This window comes from Rhinolophus hipposideros (assembly GCF_964194185.1).
Source record: "Rhinolophus hipposideros genome assembly, chromosome: 22".
NCBI lineage: Eukaryota > Metazoa > Chordata > Mammalia > Chiroptera > Rhinolophidae > Rhinolophus > Rhinolophus hipposideros.
The window spans coordinates 30,887,547-30,914,055 of record NC_138068.1 but is presented as its reverse complement, the minus strand read 5'-3'; the positions used below and the strand labels follow the sequence as shown (position 1 = coordinate 30,914,055).

Sequence of the window (26,509 nt, the reverse complement as noted above, 5' to 3'; positions counted from 1 at the left end):
TTTGACCCATAGATGCATGAGTGAAACTATCAGAGATCAGCAAAACCACCCAGCTTAGGTGTGCTAAACCTTGCAGAAATGTGAGGCATTAATATTTATTGTTGTGTGCCACAGAGCTTGCGTGGCTGTTTGTTATACAGCAATAGTAACTAATATAAGTTTATAGTGTCATGAAAGAGACAAATATACAGGCAAATTTTGCAATGCAATATGATACATATCATACTTGAAAACAGGATAAGGTATTCTGAGAGGAGTGAGAAGGGAGTATCTAAATCTACGTCAGGGTGTTCAGGGAAGGTGAACACTTTAGACGATGCCATAATGAAGTCCTAAGGATAAGCAGGCATTTACCAGAGTGGGGTGGAAGACTGAATTTGGGGATCAGGGAAGCACATCTTTTTCAGATAACTGTAAGCATCTTAGTAAGCTGGGAGCAATAGTAAGGGGCTGGTCCTAATTATTGGCAGCTACTGGATCATGGATAGCTTCATATGTTCTGCTGAAAAGTTTGCTGTTTATCTTAAAGGTAACTACTGAAGAATTGAAGAGGCATTGCATGATCAGATTGATTGCTTATTAAGCTCAGCCTGGGAGTGGTGTGGACCCAGGCAGAAATTGGGGAAGCTAGTCTTAAATCTGTGCTCTTCTAGATATGGCCGTGGGAAAGAAGGGCGCAGAGGAGTGAAATATTAGGAGGTGGTGCAGACAAAATTTGGCAACCAATGTAATGAGGGGGTGGTATCTGTCTTCAATTCCAAGACAGAAAAATTTGGAAGGGGGTGGTGGTAACCATTTCAGTGTGGTTCATGGTAAGTTTGAAATGCTTGTGGGTGAGCTGGAGGGAGGTGTTTAGTAGGCAGGCACAAATGTAGTTTTGGGCCTCAGAAGAGGAGCCTGCAGGATCTAGTTTCAGAAGAAGATAACATGATTGTATTTGAATAAATGTAGATTTTTGTACATGAATAAATGAATAAATTGCAGATTGTTGTACATGAAAAAATAAGCTCTAATGTTTCTTTTGGAGCAAAAATTAATATAAGACCTGGTCTTATTTTTGGGGAAATGCGGTAGAAAAGGAACTTCTGAATCATAGTGCAGGCATGTTTAGATTTCCTAGATACTGCCAAATCTTTGTTTTTCTTCTGAAGTGGCAATTTACACTGCCACCTGCTGGGCATGAGCGTGCCAGTGGGACCATAGGTTTTTATTGGCACCATTCAGGTATTCGCGTGATTTTCCCGTGTTCCCATTGCCCCAGACAAGGGAGTTCAGGTAGAGGATCACATTCACGCAGAGTTTGGGGTTTATAGTCTGGAGTTGAAGGACAGAAAATTGAAGATGTTGACACAAGAGTGGAGGGTGTTGTGTACCAGGGCTGTTGGTGACATTGGGAAGTTACACTTACTGAGAGAAAACTTACGAGAAGCAACTAGAAGTTTAGATAAATTTGAAGGGTATGTGCAGAGATCTAAGAATATGAGAGAGTGGAGGTATGAAATTTATGGTCAGAGAACAAGTTTAAGTTCTCTGAACTCTGGGGCAATGTTGGATGGGTTGAAACTGAGGGAGTGTAGAAGCTTGTAATCAAGGTCACCTTGATGGTGGCCATGAGAATCAAGGTAGAGAGGGGGACCAAGGAACACAATTTCATCAGGCAGATGAAAGAGAAATAGCCTGGAAGTAGCAACAGGGAACTGAGTTCATAACCAACTCTTGTCTTTCAATTCTTCAGATATTATTTTTATTTAAAAGTTCCATTTTATATGTTCTTCTCTTGTTCCCTTTTAACTATGTCATTCTCTGCCCTGCCTTCCTTTTTCATCTGTGTTATTATTTTGCCAGAATCTCTCAACCCTATCTTTGACGTCCACCCCCACCCTTCATTTTTTTAAATCTCCCTCCTCATGCTAAACTTTCTTGCTCTTTGCCTCTGGGTCTTCAGGACTCAAAAACAAAACTGAAAAATCCCTCATTACTTTTCTGCTGTCTTCCAAAATCTTTGATCCACCACCAATATTTAGAACTGTATTTTCCCCATCTATTCTGTTTGTCCTTTCTGTTGGTGCTCCAAATCATTTTAAAACAATGACTTTTATAGGTTTCATTTTTGGCTATTTTTGTATTTTCTTTTTTATCAGTGAAAGCTCTTTCAAACAAAAATCTCAGTTGAGATCTTATATATGGAACAGAGAAATATGAAGCTGCTTTTGTAATGTGAATGTGTCTTCTAGGGTTGGGTAGTATGTAATCTGCACAACTGTATGCAGTGCACATCAGACGCTTCTTAAACATACCTTCAAATTCTCTTGTCCCTGCCTGTCATTCCAGCTACAGCAGTGGCAACCAATTTCATACAGACTTCAACCAGACTCACCCAAGTGCAAACTGACAGTGCCCACCTCAGCCCGGCCTCTCACTTCTGCCCTGGGCTTCTTTGGTCCACTAGTGTAAGACATTTGAAAAGTGCAGGGGAGTTACCACCCTACCCTTTGACCAAAGCGACAGGGAAGTGGATGAGTAAAGCTTCTTGTCTTGTTCCAGGAAGATGGTCCTAATGTGCATTTCATTAGGCTTGTCAGCTGTCCCACAGGAATCAAACACCCAGGTGCCTATAGCATGGGCTAACTCCATAATGCATTCTTGCATCGGCTCTCTCTCCTTCATCATTTCACTGTCCCATCCTTCATTTCCGCTCCCTGGAATCACACTCCCAGATAAACTACTTAAACTGAGACCTTTATCTCAGGCTTTGTTTTCTGAGGAGCCAGCTTGTAACACCCCCTGATTCAGCCCATGGAGAATGGGGAAAGAAATTCCAAGGCACTCCTGAGGTTCTTCTTGGCTTGAAATCATTGCTCTGGAATAAAACGATGTTGAGATACCGTTTTTTCTCTGAAAATCAGACCTACCCAGAAAATAAGCCCTAGCATGATTTTTTAGGAGGACGTTCCCTGAACATAAGTGTTAATGCATCTTTTGGAGCAAAACTTAATATAAAAAAAGTAATAATAATAATAAAAAAACAACTTAATATAAGACCCGGTCTTATTTTCCGGGGAAACATGGTAGTTGTTGGAATATCTTGAGCTGAGCAGGCTATTTACATTTAAGGTGCATACATGAGAGTTCAGTGGGCAGAATTTCACATGGGCCACGGTCAGGTTCAAATCAATAGGTATGGAAAACAAAGTGGATTTTTAGTGATGAGGTATAAAAGCTGTAGCCCCTTAGAGAATCTATTTGGCCTAGTTTGGAGTTTTGCCTTTCATAACAGATAAGAATATGGGTTTAGGCCTCTAAGGCTTTCTATCTCCAGAGCCTCTGAAAGTTTAAAAACACACACCATTAGCACTTGCTTCATCTTTCCTAAACTGGCGGTTGTCATGGTTCCTTTAAAGAAGTAAGACAGCGCCTGGGAAGACAGCAGTCACCTCCCACACCCCGACTCCCCCAGACAGCCAGGATACATCTTGTGTATACTTAAGCTGTCTCTGACACACATAATTTCTTCTTCATCCCTGAGTAATCAGTCTTTTTTATCCCCTTAGCAAAGAGAATGGTATATTTTTGTATAGAAAAGATTGGAAGGAACATAAAATAAAATAAAAATAGCTCCTCCGGACTCACCCCCTAAAATTTCAGTGTAAATTCCCACACAATAGCAACAAATAAAAGATGGCAGGGAAAAACCACAGAAGTTTCTAGAATAAGAGTATTTGTCAAGGGCTTGTTGAGGATCCAGTTCTATTTTGAAATGTTTTCTTTCAAGTTCTGTTGTTTAGGGGTTGATGATGGTGCTGATCCCTCCTATTGCTTTGAATAGGAGGGATTAGTTTCATTATTTCAGGATTAAGGTCAGTCTTATGGACAGGCTGCCACATCTTGTCAGCAGTCTCCAGTCCCACAGTCACTCTGCTCATGCTTCTTGAATCCTCTCCTCGGCTGCTGGCCCGCTGAGCCCTACAGTTTTTCTTTTGAATACTGCTAAAGGGGGAGAATATTAGCATACTCTATGATACTCAGAGGACTCACCCTAGCCTTCTGTTTCCATAAGACTCTAAGGACACGGAGGAGAGAAGGAGAATTCCATTGGCCTCTTTGAGGTCATACTAGGTTGATTGTAAAGATAGCCATATTATTCATTCCTCTCTGTATCTATGCTCTTTGTAATAAGACTGAAGCTTTCCCCAATAAGAGGTGGAGTGCATTTCCCTATCTCTTGAATTTGAACTGGTCTTGTCACTTGCTTTGGCCAATAGAATGTGATAGGAACTATGAGCTTAGAAGAAGTTTTGCATGCTTCCACTGTCTTTCTTGGAATTTTTCTGACATTGCTATGAGAACAAATCCTGATTGGCCTGCTGGAGAATGAGAGACCACATAGAGAAGAGGTGAGGAGCCTCAGCCAATAGCTGGCCAGCACCCACAGGCTAAGTTGCCCAGCTTACCTGCAGTTGACTCTAATCACATGAGGAGCCCAGCCAGCACCAAGAGAACTGCCAGCCAAGCCTAGCTCAGAATTGCAAGTTAAATAAACATTTATTGCTTTAAGTCATCATGTTTTAGAGTGGTTTGTTTCATAGCTATAGCGAACTGAAGGTTCATAGCTTCCACCATATTCCTTGGATCATTTTCCTGCTTTGCCTTATTTTATTTTATTTCTTTTAAAGATTTTATCGGGGAAGGGGAACAGGACTTCATTGGGGAACGGTGTGTACTTCCAGGACTTTTTCCAAGTCAAGTTGTTGTCCTTTTAAACTTTGTTGCAGAGGGCGCAACTCAGCTCCAGGTCCAGTTGCCATTGTTAGTTGCAGGGGGCACAGCCCACCATTCCTTGTGGGAGTTGAGGAATCCAACCAGCAACCTTGTGGTTGAGAGCCCACTGGCCCATGTGGGAATCAAACCAGCAGCCTTAGGCATCAGGAGCACGGAGCTCCAAATGCCTGAGCCAGCGGGCCAGCCCAGCTTTGCCTTATTATCATTATTAATATTGGCAGCAGTGATGACAATAGGTAATATTAGAATAGCACTGTACAACTCATTTGGTTCTCACAATAACATCTAGGGAATGATTCCTACTTTAGACATGAGCATTGGCAAAAACAGTGTTAATGCCCTTGAATTTTATGACTGTGGGGGAAAGGTCGGAGAGACTGAACTTCAATGGTGAAAAATTTAGCACATCAATGGCTACAATTTGGTAGGAGGAGATACTTGGATAGCTGATTGGTAGATTTAACAAAGGTATGAACCGTCTTTAATGTGGAAATTAATTTACTTAAACTTAAGATGAAGTTCAGTGAATACATCTTGTATGCATACCAGGAATGCCAAAAAAATGTATACAAGTGGACATTTTGGTCAATGTTGCCCAAGCAGTAGTTCGCCATAACCATAAGTGTCTGGATGCTGATGGTAACCACTATGAGCACCTCTTGTAATTGTAGAAGTCAAACGTGACTTGTATTCATCTTTTGTTACAATTACATTACAATTTTAATGCACTTTTTTCTTAAAATGTGTTTACATTTTTTTGACACCCTCTGTATATGCAATGAGTGAATTCTCTAATTAGAAGTGGCAAGGGAGACCTGTTTCTATCTTTGATGGTGTTGAATGTGTTTCCTTTCACTTTAATTGTCATCTGGATGGCACATAAGATTTATAAGGCATTTTAATGAACACCATCCTAGTTGATACTTTTAACCATCCTGTGAAATAGGTAAGGCAAGCATCATTATATCCATTTTGCTTAGACATATGTAGACAAGTCTCAGCAAAGTCCTAAGTTCCCTGGTTGAATTCTCTTTCCACAACAGCTCGATGCTACCCTTTAGTTTATAACTTTGTGGGAGGCAGCACTTGCTTTTTCTATTAAATTTTTGTTCCTCCAACGCTTGTTTTGGGGAGGGTGTGGTGGTGCATGAGGTGGCAGAATCTAGGTTTCACAGATAATAGTTGGTATTGTTTTGCATGCAGCTCCTTGCTCACCACTGAGGAATGCCAGTTTTTAAATGCAGGTAGTAGGAATTAAGAGGCATTTCACTGAAGGATGGGTCCAAAGAATGCTGGGAAGTAGGTGGAAGGCAACACCTTTCTTTATGGCAGTGTTTTGGGAGAGATGCTCAGAAGCTGGGATGTTATCTCTTGAGAAAGTCTTGTCTGAGGTTAGGCTTCCCCAGAAGCAGTACCTGAAACAAAGATTTTGAGGCAAATAGTTTATTTGGGAAGAGAATCCAGGAAACACATGTAATGAGGTGGGAAAGAAACAGTTAGGAAATAAAGACAGTGATAATTACCAGGGAAGTTGTTATGTGAGGAACTGGAGATTGATTATGCGGAGAGACCTCTGAGAGACAATGTAGAACACACACCTAGAACTGTCCCAACCTGGGGCCAAGGAAACAGAGTATCCACTCACCCATCTCCATCCATTCTTGGTTGAGGACTGCTCCCAGGGGCATTGCCTTCAGCACTTTTTGTGCTTCCTGACCCAAGGCAGAGAATTGCTGGATTCTTCACTGCAAACACCATTTTGTGATGAGAAGTAAGTGCTCAGAGGATGTGGGCAGGGTATCAGCAGCATCTGGTAGGATTAGGGGCCAAATTTTTCTAAGTTGCATGTGGAAAGAGGATCATGAATTCAAGGTAATAAACCCCTATGGCAAGAGCCTGGAGGAACTACGGATTGTGTAAAGGTGGGTGGAGAATATCAGGTGACACCCTGACTGGAAATGGGACTCTAGAACAGTTCGATGCTTGGCAACTCATCCTGGAAATAGCTGTGGGCACTATGGTTGAATGGCTTATTAATGGTTTACTTTACCTGAGTTTCCTTGTTTCCCAAAGCCGCCTACATTCTGTGAGATGGATTTGAGTTTCCAAAACCTAGATGGAGAACCTGAGGTATATGACTAACCAGCTTGAAGGTCAGTTAGTAAGTTGATTACTGTATGAATACCATTTAGAGCAAGAGTGCCTAAATCTTGGACCATGAAGTCAACACTTTGTACTCTTCTAAGAAAATTTGATTTGATACTCTTTCATTGCACACTGTTTGTTTCATCCTCTGAACTTGCCTCCTTGCTTGGGTCAAGGATTTTGAAAGTTTCTTCTTGACAGCGTAGGAAATACTTAAAACCAGTATTGACTGAGTTGCTGAGGAGGGACTCCAGTATTACTTAATGAAAATATATAGGCAGTTTGTACATTTGTTTCATCACTCCTGGCCCATGCTTCCCAAGTAGGTTCACTCTGGGCATATCATTTTAGTTACTCCAAACCTTGAAGAATTCTCTGTTTAGACTTCACCTTATCTCTGAGGTCTTCCCTGATCACTCTTTTAAAATAACACCCTTTCCCTCCATCTCCTGCACTCTTTCCCCCCCTTCATTGCTTTACATTTCCCTCTGACACTTACCATCTGATATACTTTATATTTTATTTGCTGCTTTATCTATTTTCCTCCAGCTTGAGTGTAGTAAGTTCAATGAATATAGGGAATTTTTCCTGTTTTTCCCTCCACAGCTCTTCTCTCAATGCTCAGAACAGGGCCTGGCATAGAAGCTCATGAATGAATGAGGATATGAATGCAAGTCAGGTTCACGAATGAATGAGCAAATGAATGAAAGGCAGGTTCACCAAGACCATTTGCTAAGAAGTCCAGTACACTTTCTTTGCTGATTTTTGTGAAATAAAATATCTTCTGGAGTTTCCTGGCTAGTTGAATGGAGAGAGGCACAATCCTGGATTTATCTTCCAGATCTCTCTACAGCTTTGGAGTCTCACACATGTGGCTTGAATCATGCCTACATCACTTATTAGCTGAGAGAGCTTGTTCAAATAAACTATTAATTTCTTTTTCTGTAAAATGAGGCATTATATAATAATGCCAATTTTGCAGTTTTAAAGAGGACTTAATATCAACAAAAATAGGGCACTTAATACAGCAACTGACATGCACTGGGTGATCACAAAGTATAAATTTCCTTTCTTTTACTTTTAATGTCCAGTGTAATCATCGATTTGTTGAAAATTCAGTGACATTAATATTGGGGAAAGTTGGTCAAAACTGCTGGGCGATGATGTGGAAGAATAATCACAATGAGAAATGGAGAGGCAGACAGAGGAAAGGACTCTGTTACTAGGCCTGAGGACCACCTCTAACCTTCTGGTCTTTTGTAAAAGGGTCACGTATGAGGGAGATAGAAGATTTATTCTTTTCAGTGTTCCATCTTACCCCAATCATTATATTTCTAATGTGCTTCCTGAGTTGATGCATTACCCAGAGCTGATTCATCCCTGGGGAATGTTTTCCTTTAGCCAAAAGGGGCTGACTGCATTAGAGTGGAGGCTGGACAAATTCAATTATCAAAGGAAATATGCTTCAGAATGAATTATGTGATGGACCTTAGAGCAAAATGTCCATATCCTCCCATCCATTCAGTGTGGGGTTTTAATTGCTCAGACAACGTGGAAACTCACTCACATGACTGAGAACAGATGGAGTTTGGAACAGAATTTTCTAACATGTCCCATACATGGCCTCTTAGCAGCTTTGACATATGCAGTATATTTATTCGCTTTCTCTGTCTTCTAGCATCCTCTCTACTCCCTTAGTTTTAAGGAATAAACATGTTATAGTTGGTCCTTAGAATAACTTCCCTGAGCATCTGGGGTATCTTTGGAACCTATTCTGAGGCTTTGGAAGAGGGTCAAGAACTGTAAACATTTACTGAGAATGAATTTGTCATCAGTGTTTTCACTTTTTAACTGCTCTCGCCAAATCTATAGAATTGCTGGTGAAATTATCTGGCAGGCAACCAGGCCATCCAGGATAAATTAATCTGCATTGCTATTATGGGATAGGAGAGAGAGGCAGAGGAGGCCATAGAAGAGAGGGAAGTAATGGTGGTGACGGTGGTGTTGGGGAAGATGGTAGAGGAAATGGAAGTGAAGGCAATGGTGGTGGTAGCGGAGGTGATGGAGGTGATGGTGGTGATTGGGAAGGTAGCAGTGACAAAGGTGGAGGTGCTAGTGAAGATGGTGGAGAGATGGCAGACAGTGGAAAGGTGAAGGTGGTGGTAGTTGAGGCAGTGGTGATGGTGTAAGTGATGGTGGTAGAAGTGTTGGTGGTAGAGGCTAAGAAGGTGGAAAAAGTGCTGATGTAGAGAGAATTGAAAACATACGTCCACACAAAAATTTCTACATGAATGTTCAGAGCAGTGTAACTCATAATAGCCAAAAAGTGAAAATAATCCAAATGCCCATCAATTGGGGGAGAATGGATAAACAAAACGTGCTTTCCATATAACAGATATTATTTGGCCATAAAAAGGAATGAATCTCTGTTACATACTACAACATGATGAACCTTGAAAACATTATGCTAAATAAAAGAAGCCAATCAGAAAGGAACACATATTGTATAATTCCATTTGTATAAAATGTACAGGCAAATCTATAGAGACAGCACATAAATTAGTGGCTGCCTATGGCTGGGGGAAATGGAATGAGAGTGACTGCTAATAAGTGTGGAATTTTTTTGGGGGGGATGATAAAAATATTCTAAAATTCGATTGCACAATTGTGAATATACTAAAAACCAATGAATTATATACTTTAAATGGGTGAACTGTATGATATGTCAATGAAGCTACTAAAAAAAGTTTGGGCAGCAGTGGTGGCGGTTGTGGAGGGCTCAGCTTTGGTGGAGGAATATTGGGGAGAGGAAGGAAGATTAAGAGTTGACTGATACCTGATATTCCTAAATCTCTGTAGGGCAAAGTCGGAGTACCACAGACTTTTTCCTTTTTTTTTTTTCCTATGTCTTTCAGAAAACTATATATCTTCCAATGGTCAACACTGAATCTACACACAAGTATACCTGAAATAGATTATAAAATTCAAGCCAAGTTTCAACTGCCATTGGAATCGTGTGTAAGAGAGACATCTTTGTTTTTTCCATAGTGTCCTCAGCACACAGAACTGGCTTCTTAGGAGCAATGGGATGGAATAGCCAGACTTCATCTTCTTGGGTGAGTGCAAAACCAGACAGGGTCCATGAAGAAATTAAAGCAGACATTTGGAGTCTATAATTTTTAATAATTTTAAACTAGCTACAAAATGTCAATCACTTCACAAACCGACAGAGGAAACAGGAGGAATTTAATATTACATGCTGTAATGATATTTATCTCACAGTTTATCTATATTTCATTCATTTATATTATTTTTAAAGGTTTCTTTATCAGCTACTAAACATCTCAGCAATTTGGTGTGCATAGCTCTAGATTAAGCAACAGAGAATTGTACTGATAACAAACCACAGAGGAAATGGTGATTAATAAGAGTCAGCCTTACAAAATTTACATCTGCACACTGTTTCACAGCAAGATTGCTTTCTCCAAAACATAGCCTTCAAAAGCAGCAAACAAACCCTTTATTACATCCATTTGACATAATTTCAGCAAAACGTTTATTTTGCTGGAAATGATTAAATGGTGAGTGTGTTAAATCCATCTTTATTTAAAATTCTTTTTCTTTTTTTTAAAAAAAGGATGATTATGGTTAATAAGTCTATATATTAACAGAAAGAAAGTGACACTACTGCAGTTTTGCTGGTATAACTTAATCTTGACAGTGTCTCAATACTGAGCATGCTTTGTTGTTTTGTTGTTGCTGTTGCATGTATGTGTGTTTTCTCATCAGTATGCTACTGTCATGGAAAGATTTTGTTTAAGTAGGAATCTAAAAATCTATTTAGTTCTCATGCATAAATGCATAAATCACATCACTTTTAGTGCAATGCCTGTTATGTAATTCCACATTGTCTAATCATGAAATCATAAAGACAGATGATAGCCATGAGGAACCAAAAACAGCAAATTTTGAGTTTCAGAGCCTGACACCCAAAGAAAGGACCGTGGCAGTAGCTCTGTGGAATGTCACAGTTTTACAAGAACAATACTGTGTATTGGAAGAATCAACAGCACATGGAGCATTCCTAAATTGTTGTCATTCAGCAAACGCCACTGAGGAGAGAAAAGTAACAATGAACCCAAGACATCTTACGTAGGAAGTTAGAGCCACCAAATGACCACTATATACAACCGTTGGAAAGAAAGAGATCCGGAAAGAACAAAAGACACATAATAGTTTTGGGAAGCTGATGGATGACACAAGACAACATTCACAATGGGGGTAGACTGATGGGTGTATGTGTGCAGGCCTACTAGGTAATACCATGAGAAAAGCATGAAGGTGCCGTCTTGTCTGACAGCATTTGGAAGAGAACATAGGTGGGCACATTTAACCACTCCCCAGCATCTTTGTTGCGCGTTGGTTGGCCTCATCGATTCTGGTTTTGTTGGAATCAGCCTGGTAAAAGGGGGAAAAAAAAACAGAATTCAGGTTATCAATTAACATTCCATTCATCCTTGTGTGTCCAGTCCAAATGCTCTCTCTTGGGTGAAGACATCTTGAAACTTTCTCAATCAGAATTGACCATCTCTTATTTTGTGTTTCCAGAACCATTGCTTATGGCAGTAGTTGACATGATCATACAAATTTGGTCTTGGTTCTCAGGACTGTTTCCCCCACCTCCCCCAGGGAGCATCCTTTTGAGGACAGAGTTATATTATTTATCTTTCTCTCCTGAAATGACACCCAGTGACTTCTACAGTAGGCATTCACATCTGTTGGATTGAGTTGAATTACTACCATTGTATAGCTGGGTTCGAATTATGGATAACTTATTAGTAGTGTCACTTTGAGTAAATTACTGAACATCTTGGGACCTCAGCTTTCTCATCTATAGACTGGGGGTAGGGGGTGTAATAAAGAGTACTGCTAATGAATGTGAGTGTCTACTATGTTCCACTCATTCAACTGTGGCAACATCAAGATTGACATCAACTATAAGGCATATACTGTGATTAGTTCCCTTTTCCAAGTGAGAAGACCAAGCAGGGAGTATGTAGGTAATTTGTCTAAAGTCATCATAGTAATAAATGGAGACAGCAGGGTCAGAAGGCAAACCACCTGGAGTCAGAGTTCACACTGCTAACTGCTATGTTAATCATTTTATTTCTTAGGTTCGCTGTGAGGATGAAATGCATTTATACACATAATGTGCTTAGAACAATGTTTTGCAAAAAGTAAGTGTTCAATATATTTTATCTTGCAATTATTGCGATTGGGTGAAAACTTGGCTTGCTTTCAGGATGCTTAATAATTTTTAAGCCCCATTTCTGAAGACTTACTTCTATGAGTTTAATAGCTGACTTGTTTTAACACAGGTACATTTATTAAAATTTTGTGCCTTGATTGATTTCCTTATTGCTTGAGTTGCCTTCTGCTGCATGAAACCCAGGGCTGCTACCAGGATAGTCCTTTAAACCCAGAAAATGAAATATTCCTAACACCACTGAGAAATATATGAGTCAGCAAGTAGAGGCAAAAATAAAGAGTCTAGAAAAACAGAACATTTTTCTGTGAACCACTATTTACTCAGTGATTACTGATATTGCAGGTACTACTGTGCTGGGCGGGTTGTAATCTCCATCGAGTTGGGTCTTCTTTATTCAGTTTAATTGTGAATTCCCAGGAAACTACAGTTATCCATACTCAAATAGAAGTTTGCCAAGTTAAAATAGAACTATTTCTAGATTATTCCTAACTCTGAATTATCTGGCAATCGTTCCTTACCATCTGTTAGAATTATGAAGAGTTGACTTTCAAAACAAGTAAGAGAGAGCATTAATTTCCCTTGATTATTTTGATCTATAAACTCGTATTTTTTTTTTTTAGACTATTGGCTTTTTTATTTATTTATTTTTTTGTTTTTTTTGTTGAGAGCCCACTGGCCCATGTGGGAATCGAACCCGCAGCCTTTGGAGTTAGGAGCACGGAGCTCTAACCGCCTGCGCCACCGGGCTGGCCCATATAAACTCGTATTTTTGACTTTAGGTTCCTACTTTGGAAAATGGTATTCTCCCCAGTTTTACTTGGCTCTTAAATCTTCCTTCTTCAGATACAAATCCTATCAGAAATAATAACACTTTGGTGCAAAGGATAATTTCAGGCTCAGTCCAATGTGAAATATTCCTGCAGTTTTAATTATGTGATTCCTCCAGACTGAACTCTGAGAAAAGCTCAAATGAGAAAAATCATCCATTTAAAAAATGGGCAAATGTTCCAGGACCTGGTGCATTAAGAAGAGACTCATGAGGCTTCACATGGTGGTGCAAGAGGATATTTTGAAACTGAGCATGAGGTTACTCTTTGGATATCTTCAAAGGAGCTGGAAGGAGCTGGAACAGGCCTGTGTGCAATGAGCATCTGTGATGTCCACCTAAATTCTTTCTGAAGCATATCAAAATTCTAGCCCATACAACAATACCTGCCTGACACAAAAAGGTGTCACCTCTTTATAATACATATAACAGAAATAGTAACTTTTAGAAAAATATCCTGAGATAATCTCCTTTTAGAAGTCTACTTGGTATTTGGAGAATGCCCCTGTGTTCCTTCTATTTATATACTCTAGAACATTAGTTATAGAATGTAACCCATCCCAGTGTTCATATTTCTATTTAGATGATCCTAAGCTTGCTGACATATCTAAGATATCCTACAGGATTTGCCCTTGTATGGAAACCAGGATGCCCACTGGAGAGCCAGTAAGAGAGTTAGAAGGAACTGTTTAGGGCACCCTTCTGAACACTCTGGAAATCTCTTCAGCTTCAGACCATGGCAGGTAGGTAGCTTTTAGGCTGCAGCTCAGCCTTCCAGAAGTGGAGGCTCATTAATCCACACGGCTTCCCATTTTAACCCCAGGTTTGAATTGTCCTGTTATTATCTTTCAATGAGGAAACCAGGTTATGAAGCTGGTGAGCAGGAAAGCCCTGTTGGATCCAGGATCTTAGCTTTCAAATGTCATATTTCCTCATTGATAGGAGAATTTGAGAAATGCTAAAGCTTCCGTCTCACTGTATTTCACTGTGTGTGGCATCTACCACTGACAACTTTAAATAGAAGTTTGAACATCATTAACTTTTTTCCCTAGCAACAGTTCCCATAAAGCATCTGACATAAACTTGCCCCATTTTTGTAGTTTTCTGAAAGAATTGTACCTTTTTAACCTTAGAGATTTTATATCTCTATATCTATCTATCTATCTATCTATCTATCTATCTATCTATCTATCTATCTATCTATCTATCTTATACACCCTATATTAGAAAGCAAGGCTTTTAAATAGGCAAAGTAATTTTTTTGTCAATATGGGGATATATTGAAAATTACATTGTTTTGGACTCCCAAAACTTCACTGTTAATCCAAGTGATTAGAAAGGATCATGATTGATGGAATTGGGTCAAGGTTGTTGTTGGGGTCATGAGAAAATATGGGAGAAACATCAGAAAATTCTCTTTACTCCTACTATGTGATTTTAATTTAATCTTATGTATATGGGAGACCTTTGCACCACATTTCCAATTATCAGAAGGGAGAACATACACGAGTAGGTGGAAGTCTATTAATAACTGTGAAACTCATGTAACATGTATCATTTGAGGGCAATGCTGTGTTGAAATGGGCTCTAACTAAATCACGTCTAGATTATAATTATGGGGTTGGGGAGCTAGCTATTCAAAGGCAACTAGACCCCTCCCCCACTTCTTAAGTAATTCAGCATTCTAGGGATAATACAAACCATAATGGCTATTTCCCATTCACTTGCTTGACTTTTGATTAAATTATAGAGCTGCATAGTCTTTGTCCTTGTAGTAAATTGGGCCTAAAATAAAAGGTTCTTTCTAAAGAAGAAAACTAGAAATGCAAAGCGGCAGAATTAAAATGGCACTTGCCTTTCCAGGAACACTTTTTCTTGGTTAAAGTCCAACACTATCAATAAAGGTTGACCCTTCTCTCTTAGTAAAACTTCTCCTTCTGGAACTCTAATTGACTTAGAGCTACATTCTCTCCCTACATCTGTGAATAAATTGGGTCCATTGATAGAAAGTGAATACTTCCTGTTTTTTCAAATCATTTTTCTGTTGGAAGGTAGTTCAGCAATTATTTCTTAGTTCATTTTTCAGGGCCATAATGAGTTAGGTCAGTTTGTGTTGGCTCCAGTGCTTTTTGAAACTCTCAATATTGTTCTAAAATCTATTGATTTGCTCAGCTTTAAAAGCTTTAGTATATCAAAGGCTCTTCACAATAAGTATGTCATGACTTGTAAAAGTAAGCAAAGCACAAGCATTTTGCCAACCAACACTATCATTTGTGTAGCTTACTATTGATCAGGCAAAATATTATGCGACCAGAACTTTTTAATATAGAGTGCATAGAACACAATAGGGCAAAGAGTTCCCTTTATGTCTACTCATTCCTTTTTCAAGTCAGTGGAGACTGCTTGGGTACCAAGAAACTGAGTATTTAGCCTTATGATTCAAGAGGTCTCAAAAGCATCCTTCTCTGTTTACCAAAGTAGAATGAATTGTTAAACAAGGATTTGGGGTCTCAGGCTCAAAACTTTAATATCTGCCAGGGAATAAACTCGTATAAAATAAGATTAGCCAACTAAAATTAAATATAGATGCACAATTACCATTTAAACTATAATGTTCTATTTCTCCATTTTGGCATTTGGACATTAGAAAAACTACAAGCAATATTCAGGACTCTACTGATTGTGGAGGAAGTGAAATAGAAGGACATAGAAACTACGTCAGATTTGTATAGTGTGGAATATCAGGTCTTGGTGTCCCAAATCTTTTAATAGAAGCTTTCCAGTGTTTCTTTCTATTCCCTTCTAATGTTGAGCCCCCAAACTCACCCCTTCCCATTCTACTCTCGCCACTCTTTCTTATGTCTCATGGTGACACTCTGGGATCAGTCTTAGAGTTACATCTGGTATCCTTGTGTGAACTCAATTTCATAAGATTATGAGATCTGGACATGTGCATTGTTTGACTGGAAATGAAATCTGGGCCTTTTTGAACTATCATTCAAGCTTTGGCATTTAAAAAATCAAAGCTTATATTCATCTTCTGGCTAAACTAAAATAACTATTCTTTCCTCCATTTCCTGATTCTACTCCTACATCATATCTACTTGGCAAGCTCCTAACCATCTTTCAAGACTCAGTTCAAATTCAACTCCCTTTTTTTTTATTTGAGATTTTCCCACCCCTTGACCCTTGAAATCTTGCCTCATCTAAACTACTTAGCATTTTATGTGTGGCTTTCTTGGTGAATTACATTTTCTGTGGTAGTGAATTCATCTGGAGGCTAACTGCCTCCCCTAGGCTGTGAGTTTCTTGGCAGTGGGAATGGTATCGACTCCTCTTTATAGATCCTGTGGCACCTAGCACAATGCCTGAAATAGAAGTACCTTTAAGGAATAGCTGCTAGATTAATTTCTACCCTCTTCTTTATTTATCTGTTGCTAAATTTTTGTCTTGGAAAATTAAGGAGAAAATTTCCATCTACCAGCGGGCCTGAATCCAATGTCGCGGTTTGAGAATGTCACGCACTTCATGTTTTCTCAGTGGCTATTTCAGAAGAAATGATGAGCAATGGAAACTTGCTGACTAGCCACGTGCTCACCTTCTCCATGATCCTGTCGATCTGGCGATTCTGTGTATCAATCTCATTGCCCATATCCAGGGCCATGTGACGAAGGTTTCCAATGATGCCACTGACCTGCTCCAGGTTTTCATCCATTTCATTTTCTCGGGCATCATTTGTTACCCTGGTGTCAAAGAGCAACTTTTAGTGGATAAAGGCTGAGAAATAATGCAAGTATCCAGGACCTCAAATTTAGAAAAAAATCCATAGACTGATAGGTGTCAATCCTATCCATCTATAATCTCCACTCAATATGAGAACACGATTTAGCTTTCAGACATTAGAAAATAATTTTTATTTATTTTATTTTTTTAGATAATAATTTTTAAAAATGCATTTTCGAAACTTTGAATTCCTATTTTTAAAGAAGACATGTTAAATAGTTTACCTACTTCTCTCACTTCAGCCAGCACATCATTTTTCTCCCTTCAAATGTTTACCCCAATTTTCATTTTTAAGGATAAAATTATTTTAGTTGGGAGGATTCCAGGTCAGAGAATGAAGATGGAACTAGTTATAAAGTGTATTTTTCTTTCTGAAATGTCAACCAACATCTCCAATAGTCAAATTCAGATTGGAAGAAAAAGCTCATGTGCTAAGTCAGAGAATTTCTCTGCTCATCTCCTTTCCCATTTGGGACCAACATCAAGGGGGAGAGTAATAATAATTACACTCTGCCCCTTAATCCCTCTTGCTTCCAAGAACTCCAAAGGGAACTATTTGTTCAAGATGATTTTTATTTGCTCAGATTTCAATGCTACGGGATTTTTGGTGGCATAGTGAATGAAGTAAAAAACTGTGATAAAAGTTATTGTTCCAATTTGAGTGGGTAGAAAGGAGCTGGCTCTTAAAGTACCTTACCATCTTACCACTTTTTTCCACAGCTCAGCTTGAAGGTTAAGAAGACAGTAACTCTTTATTGCAAACAGTAGGTACTTATTCCAGAATGTTCTGGCTAATTACGATTTTCCCACTGCAGGCTGCGATGTGCTAAAAATATTCAGAGGGGTTAAAATCCTTCCCCCATGATAACTCCCAGTGCAGACTAGCCCGATAAGGTTTTCAAAGCAGTCCAGTCAGAGAAAATTAAAGGGGGAACTTCCTAATGTACAGAGCTTATTTAAATGATCATCAACAGCTAAAGCCTATTTCTGGTTCCATGGTTCTCAGTCCTGATTGCATATTGGAATCACCTGAGGAGCTTTAAAAACCTCAAATGCCTGGGTCCCACTTCTAGAGATTCTGATTCAATTGGTGTAAATTAGGTCCAGGCACTGGTATTAAAAAAAAGAAAACATCCCCTCAGGCCATTCTAATGTACAGCCAGGATTCAGATCCCCTGGTCTCGTTTCCCTGAGAGCAGATAGAAACAGGACTAGAATTGTCATCTGTGAGAATCTAGGTAGATATCTAAACCTTATACCTAAGTAACAGTGACCCATCACTTGAATCCGGGTTATTGGTTGGCAATGTCAGCTACAGTGGCCTGGGTATAGATAGCTGGACAAACAGCTACCCTACTCGCTGTTCGGTCTTGGTATAGTAGCTTATCAGTTTTTTTTTCTTTTCAACAACACGAATATTTGTTCCTATTATTCTGTTTTCTGGTCTCCTAAAAGCTGAGTTCTGAATTGGCAGATCTGTGTAATTTGAGATTTTTTAAAATAGATATTTAAGTTGGCTTTTGCTTCCAGCTCTGAAAGAAAACGATGAATAAGAATCCAGGTATGCTCAGCTATCCTTTCGGAGAGGCTACATGAGGCTACAGAGGCACTCTGCTGAAAGCCCTAGCCAACCCCAGCAAATGTTGACAGCTCCAGATAAACGAGTGAGGCCATTTTGGATTATCCCACACCCAATTGTATGTAATGAGTGAGCCCAGGAGAGGCTCTTAGAAGATCTGTCCAAGCCAACAAACAGATTCAAAAGTAATACAATGGGTGTTGTTTTAGGAACGACTCAGTTTGGGGTTGTTACTAAAAAATAGACAACTGCTACAGTGCGGGCTACACGAGGCTTACCTGCGGATGAAGCCACCACTGATGGCCATCTGCTCCCGTTCGTCCACCACACGAGCAGGCTGGCTGGCCACCACTCCATCCTGATTATTGCCCCAGGCTTTTTTGTAAGCGTCACTTGATTTAAGCCTATGCAAAACAGAGGGTGAGTGACAAGACAAGGGGGTGGAGCATCAAGCTCACAGCAATGGTTATCTCTTCAAGCCAAGAACTGAACCAAGCAAATGAGTTTTAATTTGAGGCATTAGAGAATACCGATATATCATAATCTGGACCCAAACAGTTGGCCACCACCATGCCTCAGCTACTCAGCATTTCATTTCCAATCAAGTCAATTGCAATTGTCAAGACTGTAACCTTTGCCCACAGTTTGTTATTGTTTTGGTTTATTTTTGTGGTTTAGTGGGATTTAAGACGAGGATTGAGGCAGCTGGTTCTATTTCGATGTCGTGGTTAGATTTTGAGACACAAAACACAGAGAAAAACATACTGGCAGACAGACACAAAACAAGACTGCCAAGTAGAGTGTGTACATCACACCACAACAACACACTATCATCAAGAAAAACATACTTGACCAAGTTTTTACACACCATCATGCAAAGATTCCATATTTAATTTTTTCTCTCAATGCGTGTGTGGAATTAACCGTTCCAGCTCTGCGTCAAGGACCTAAAGGATTGGTGGTTGGCCAAGAGTGATGGTCTTTGAGTTGCCTCTAAGGTGATTTGAATTAGATAATATATCGGTACTTCCAAACAGTCACCATACATCCAGAGTTGATGTACAAACCTTTGTCCACAGAGACAAAAAGTAAAAGAGGCATAGTGAAATGAATGCAGGAAAATAGAAGAGAGAACAAGCCATCTAGCACCAAAAAGGGAAATCCCTCTACGTCTTCTTCATGCACCAGCTACAGGCATGAGTAGAAAGTGAAGCATTCTCATTTAAGCCAAACTACTCCAGAAGTTGACCATTCTCGAAAAAAGGCACTAGCAGGACAGTAATAGCCTTCATGAGGATTTGAAACGCAGTTTCAATAGCTTCTTTGTCGGGCTCAAGGGCAGGGTGGGAGTGATTACAAACTCCTACTTCAAACTATCCTGGGATGTGGTGGGGGGAGAGAGGTCTGGAACTGGTGTGGTCTCCATGGGCGGTATTTCACTGAGCTGCCTTGGAGACAAACTTAAAATCCAGGCATACCTGTTGTGCCCAATAGAAACACGTGCAGCATATTTTGGTGGGTGTGTTGTAATTTAAGGCAATCAAAGATGTTTTTAGGTTCTTTGCATAGTAGAAACCACACAGTTTTTAGTCCAAAAACAAGAAACTTCTTTTGGTCCCATGTTTACATTTTCTATTAGAAGATACCAGAATTTAACCCATTTTTAACTTTCACTAGAGAACCACAGCCATCTATTAAAACAGGCTATACTAGTAATATTTGCAGATTAGGGATCAAACTACCCTGGAGACAAATTAGAAAACTGAATAAATGGAATCTCAGTGACTCCCACAATCTAGTGTATAATGCCACAGCCCTTACAGTAGTCAGAATTTACTGCAGTAAAGAGCCATGGGCCCACTCAGTGGGACAGGATCCAAAAACTAATTTAACAGAGCCTAGAGTCTGGCTTTGTTTTTTTTCCAATTCCCCATCCCCTCCCGTCTCACAGTGAAAGAAGTTATATGGACCTTGTGATGTTTTCTGCTATGTAAATGTCTGGCATACCATCTTTGGCAAAGTCAAGGGGTAGGAAAGTTTGCGTTTCTGAAAGAAGGCGAATCACTGCACCCACAATGTTGCACATAGACTCACATAACTGCCGTACATCTATCATAATCCTTTGAAACATGCCGAGACAGGGCGAAGCCCCCCGAGAGTCCAGGGCACCACCAGCCACTGCGTTGTGACACATGGTTTTTACAGCATTATTCACACACAATAGGGAACACTTCGGTCAAGCTTTGAAGCTCAGTTAGGGTCTCTTGTGCAATAAGGAATTAGTACCAACTAACATGTGGAATTCATAGGGGCCATCATTTCATCAGAACATTAGAATCCATCCCAGGGGGGCTTGCCTCCACCCTTCCTCCACATACAGTTGATGAATGGGGAAAATATATCTGTTGGAAATCATCACAAAACAGGTGGAAATCTCACTTGGGAGCAAGTGGCCACTGAAGGATATACAGTTAAATCTCGATTAACTGGAATGCTTAGCAATGAGTCATTTTGGTGAACTAGATGACTTTAATTAACAGTCAGCCATGGAGGAAAATTTTGCTTTAGGGATAATTATTGAATATCTGTTAGGTTCTTGAGCCACCTTCCCGCCTTAGAGTCTTACGGTAGTGAATGTGATCAAATCATTCCTTGGTTATGGTTTCTCTTGATATGTCTGATGGCCTTTCCTCTGAACATCAACTCTTATTGTTTGGTCCTCTTAGATCGGAAAGTTATAGGATGGAGATTGAGTGAAAGATTGCAAACTACCAGATTGTCCTTGAAGGAAAACCATTTTCAATCGCTGATGTGATTTCCCCCCTTTGTTCATTTGTCTTTTTTTTTGCCCAAAGCGGAAAGGAGGAAAAATATAAATATATTTGGGGGTTCCAGTTAGCTAGATTCCAGTTAATCAGACTTTACTGTAGATCATTCTTTTTTAAAAAACGTTTTAAATTTATTTGTAAATTGAGCCCCTCCCCTCCTAAACAGGAAGTGGGATATTTTAAATCAGCCTCAAAGTTTAAAGGATGTGAATGGTCACATAATCAGCTAGAAATGACATCAATTTCTATTCTAAAAGCTAGGATCATGAGAGCTTTTATGGAAAAGCTTCTGTTCAAAGGGAAGTGGGTGAGGGAGATCAGGTAATGGGTTTAATTTTCCAAATGCATGTTGGACAACCCACTCATGCATTTTTTTTCACCGCTAGTCAAATGAGACTATCTTCCAGAACCCTCGTTTTCAGGTTCCTTCTGTTACAAACTTTATAACCACATGTCACATTTCTGCTACATTCCAAAAAAGCGTTGCAGGACCTTTAGGACAGTTGAATGTTCTTATAATGTCGTGCATGCAAAATCTACACATTTCAACATTTCGGCCAGTGTACAGGTAGACCTTCCAAGAGGAAGAATTTGAGAGGGATAGGCCCGATTTGGGTAGGTCTTGAGCACTTCTTGCTGAAGGACTCATCACCTCTGCATTGGCTGCAGCTGTGGTATCAATTACCTAACCGCTGATCAGATTTGGCAACTGGCTGGTAGTTAAAAGGGTGAATCACTGTCATACTCTCTAACTTACAGAATGCTTGCTTGGGCCAAATTACTTGTCTCTTTTGCTTCTGAAAAATCAAACCTTGATGTATGTGTTTCTCATCTTCCAAACTTATCCCCCGTCTTTTCTATATCTGCAATTTTGTCCTTTGGGGTTGGGAGAAAATAAAATGCATTGGGTGCCTCTTTCTTGAGGTACACTTTCTGGAAAATGTTGAAACGTTCATCAGTAAAAGTTGCTGACAGTGAAGCTTTCACTGTAGTATGCCTGATTTTTAATGCATCAACAGTAACTCCCACTAATATCATCTATGCTATGAGATGAATGCACTGGAGACGGTATTGATCTGTTCTGCATGCCACATGCTCATCCTGCCTTTGTGCCTGGCAGGAATGAGCTTGTCAAGGCTTGGAGATGGGCCTTGGGAAACCAAAGCTTCAGGCAGGCAGGCAGCACCTACTTGTTACAGGGACACACACAAAGCCCGCAGAATTTTCCTAGGTCCGTCAAATTCTTTTCTGCTTCTTTCATGTCCTTATTGATTTGGTCCATCCCTTCCTCAATGCGTTCCAGTTGTTCTGATTAAACACAAGTATTTTATCCCCACAGAATGAAGCAGATGAAAAAGGACAAAGAAAAAAAAGACAAAACTTCAGACATTCACTTTGACATTAAAAAAGAAAGAAAAAAGAAAGAAAGAAAGAAAACTGGACGCCACAGATTAGAGCTGGTACCCAGTACCTACTTGTTACAAGGACATATGAAAAGGCCACAGCATTTCCCTAAATCTTTTAAATTTTTCTCGGCCTCCTTCATGTCTTGGTTGATATGGTTCATGCCTTCTTCGACACGATCGAGTTGTTCTGGTTAGGACAAAGGGATGACAGTGTGGAATGAATTTTTTGGGGGTTTCCAACAGAACATGAGAAATGACTATGTGAAACGGAATTTGAAAGAGAAAGAGATATTACAATGCGTTGTCCAAGAGGATGCATTGCTGTAGAACTGCTTCTGCTGCCCTACCCAGGCATGGGTAGAAGGAAATGAACAAAAACAATGCTCAAAATATTTTGTAACTCAGACAAGATGGGGTGGGGTACGTAGGCCTGTTTGATGCTGACTGTCTAGGAAAAGAACACAGCCTAGTCACTTACTCAGACACCAGTGAAACACCCAAGAGAATGAAAAACAGGATGTTAGTTTATGTGTTCGGCATTCAGATTTAATGCTACTAGACAAAGTATCTGCTTCAACCTTAAAATGTCTCGATCTTTTTTTAGGCATCGACAACAGGTAAGGGTAGAAAAAAGAATTCTTCTTCTTTGGGGACAATAACAACCACAGCAATAATTAGCAACAATTTCCAGATCTCTTTTTCCCTAGTAGTAGCTATCTAGCTAAAGGTGGCTCATGGGCAGTTCTTGGTTTTGAATACTTAATGCATAGAGGCCATGAAAACAACATCAGCACACCACATTATAAGTACTGGAACATTCAAATTCCTCATCTCATCCTCTGACTTATTTGTTACAAAAGCTTTGGAAAGCATTTCACTTATCTGCCCCCTGATCTCCCATTCTCTACAACAGGGGCTTGCTAGACCTTAACTCCAGGCAAAAAGCAGGGAACATGTGTGCAGGGGTCTCTGGAGGAGGGGCAATGGATTGGAACATGGAACAATACTGAGTCATCGCTGCCAGCAAAGCTGACCTTAGTGTATCCAAGACACAGATCGATAGCCATAAAAAAGAATTGTTCTCCTAGGTTGCCAGGGTTACATACACAATTGATTCATTTTTCAGAAATTGCGTCACTAAATCGAGTAAACTACAAGTTCAATGAAAGGATTTTTAAGACAGCTTTTAACACCATTAAAGGAAAGCAGCAATGGTATGTCTTGGCTATCTAATTACAAAACCTAATTACACTTCCATTCCACTTTTCATCTATGCTTTGAGGCTTACATGCTTATGCTTCCAGGAATATGAGTATGATTAGAATAAAACTGATAAATACATTTCTGGTCTATGGGCATAAGTAATCACTTAAAAACAATTTCATATTAAATTGTACAGTGGAAATTATCATTCTGAAAAATGAAGGGTCACTGGAGACCTAAACTGGGAAGACAGTATATTCAGAAAACAAGAGCCTATTGTTTTCTCTTTTGTGGGGCCAAAGAACAGAATTTAGCTTATTAGGAATCTGTTGTCTCTGCTATACTTTTCAAATGACTGGTGAAAACAAAATTTCAGTGTTCATCCTGCATTGGATAGCTGGAGGAAATAGCAGTGTAGTGCTGGTGAACTGCTGCTGAATAAATACAGGTATAGTAAGTAACGACTTTAGGACAATCCTTGAAAGGGCTAAAAAAAAAAAAGGCAATTCTTTACATTCCAGAAGATTTTGTAGTTTCCTGAGCACTTCATTCCAGTTCCCTTTGAAGAATGTAATAAATTAGTTTGTAGATCAAATTAATTATCAAATGACGGGGTTGGGGGTGGGGGGTGAAAGGAGCTCAACATCATCAAAAGAAGAACCATATTAAGTACAAATAGAAAGAGGGGTGCCAAATCCAATTGAAGAATTGCTAATAGCTTCCTGGAGTGCTGGGCTGAGATGAGACTGAAGGAGTATCTAGGCTCAAAGGAAAAGTATGCTGGACTCAATTAATGACAGTTGAAATACACACGGATTCTGGCCTGAAGTATATATTCAAGTATTTGCTTTTCCTGAAGAGTTTCTCTTGACTTTACATTTTTGACCAAAATATTAACTCTCTGACTACATTTCAGGAGCCCCACTTACTATGTCTCCAGGGATTAGGATGTAACATAAAAATTGGCCCACGAACATTGGACTTCTGAACTAGAGAATTCAAGTTAAAAGATAAAAACAGGCAGATCCAAATCCATGTTTCTCAGAAGTGAGTTTTTCCATAGACACCAGCTTGTTTGGCAAGGTCATAGCTAGTAAGAAGAATTCTGAAAAACTTTCAGAAAAGTTGATTCAGAAAACTTTTTCATAGCTACCAAAATTGGTTGAATGTCTCTTTATACACAATTATAAGTCAAACGCTTATATTATTAAAAAAATATTGTGGAACCATTTTGTCACAGATATTCCAAAAATAATATGAATGTTTAGGGTGTACAGAGTTATGTCTGAGGATATATTAAGCATATTGGGACTTCATAGCACATCAATCATTTCTATGATGACATTTCTCAGGAAATGCTTGAAAGTAACCAATATTCTCATTGCATTCTGAGGTGGACAGCAGCATGTCGGAGGCTGATGCAATGCATTTTCCAGGGCTGACTGCTCCTACCCTCCCTTAGCTTCTTTCGGGCTGGTTTCTCTTTCTTTTTCGAGCCTCAGAGGAGAGTAACATTTTGGGTGAAAAGAGGTATTTCAATAGATAGCACTATACGTTGCGACAAGAACTTGAAATTTCTTTTGCTATGTTTGGATGACTGGTTATTTGTGATAGATCCACCAATGGCAGAATGTTCAGGGATCTAAGTTTAGTTATCTTTTCTACTAATCTTACTTAAATAGGGCAGAATCCTCATCCTGGCAAAAGAAAAAAAGAAAAAAGAAAAAAACACAGAAGAATAACAAAATATTAATGCTGTGGATTCCGTGTGCAAGCCTTCATGAGTATATCCAGTTATAAGGTGCTGCCTACATGATTTTCTTTTTTCTTGCATTGATGAACATATGGAGATTCATTTAAATAAATTTCAATAGCCATATATGGCTTGTGGCTCCTATATTGCACAGCGCAGCTTTAGTCATTCATAACAGTATCGGTGAATGGAATTTAGCAAGACGGATGTTTTCACAAATGCTACCTTGTAGTGCCATGAACCTTTTAAGAATGTCAGCAGACTCTCTGGATGAGGCTTGACTTTGCCTTTACTCTGCCAGGCAGGGGTCAATGATTTTACTCTTTAGAGTTGATCCCATGTGATTTTCCCAAGAGATGCAACTTCAACATTGAAACAAACACATACCCCAGCAAAGACCAACAAAAGGAACAAGAAATAAGAAAGTGAAAGGTCAAATCATCCCACATTAGTGCTAAGGCTGTTTCATGGGCATTTCTCTTGTAGAAAAGAAAAATCCCAAGACTCAGTACATTGCCAGGGCCATCTGTCATGCTCAGTGCTTCTTGATGTTGCCTGATACCTGGGTATAAAACAAGAATCCAGTAAGGAATTTCTGAGTGAAACCATTTAGCTGGATAACATGGAATGATTCCTTAGGAGGACAGCTATTTCTCGAAACTCCTGTGCAGCTGCAGGATAGAAGCAGTCAACACTTTTGGTGTTCAGGCATAGACAAAATTGGAAGAGCATAAATGGAGAAAAATTTTAAAGCAGTTACAACTAAACACAGCATAGGCAGAATTAAAACACATTTCGATGGCAGTGAAGATAATTGTTGCTCATCTGTCGTTTAAAGAGTTCTTCATCTGCTATGATAGTGTAAATGGAACACGTGAAGTCATTTAACTGAGGAATTCAGGAGTCATTCTGGTGTGGCCACAATTGAAATGTTTTAG

At 39.5% G+C, this 26,509-nt stretch overlaps 1 protein-coding gene across 2 annotated transcripts in view; it reads right to left on the bottom strand.

The window, feature by feature from the left end:
* Positions 1-10,086: 10,086 nt before the first annotated feature.
* Positions 10,087-26,509, bottom strand: part of SNAP25 (synaptosome associated protein 25) — a 79,350-nt gene continuing 62,927 nt past the window's right edge. Inside the window, exons 5-8 of one of the 2 annotated variants that reach the window (XM_081034706.1) lie at positions 22,400-22,517; positions 18,660-18,785; positions 16,618-16,762; positions 10,087-11,382 (exon numbers count right to left, since the gene is read on the bottom strand). In XM_081034706.1, coding sequence (XP_080890832.1) covers positions 11,314-11,382; positions 16,618-16,762; positions 18,660-18,785; positions 22,400-22,517 — 458 coding nt within the window. In that variant the 3' untranslated portion in view covers positions 10,087-11,313. Of the gene's footprint in view, positions 11,383-16,617; positions 16,763-18,659; positions 18,786-22,399; positions 22,518-22,684; positions 22,803-26,509 lie in introns of both variants that reach the window. The other variant, XM_081034707.1, reaches the window with a different exon arrangement.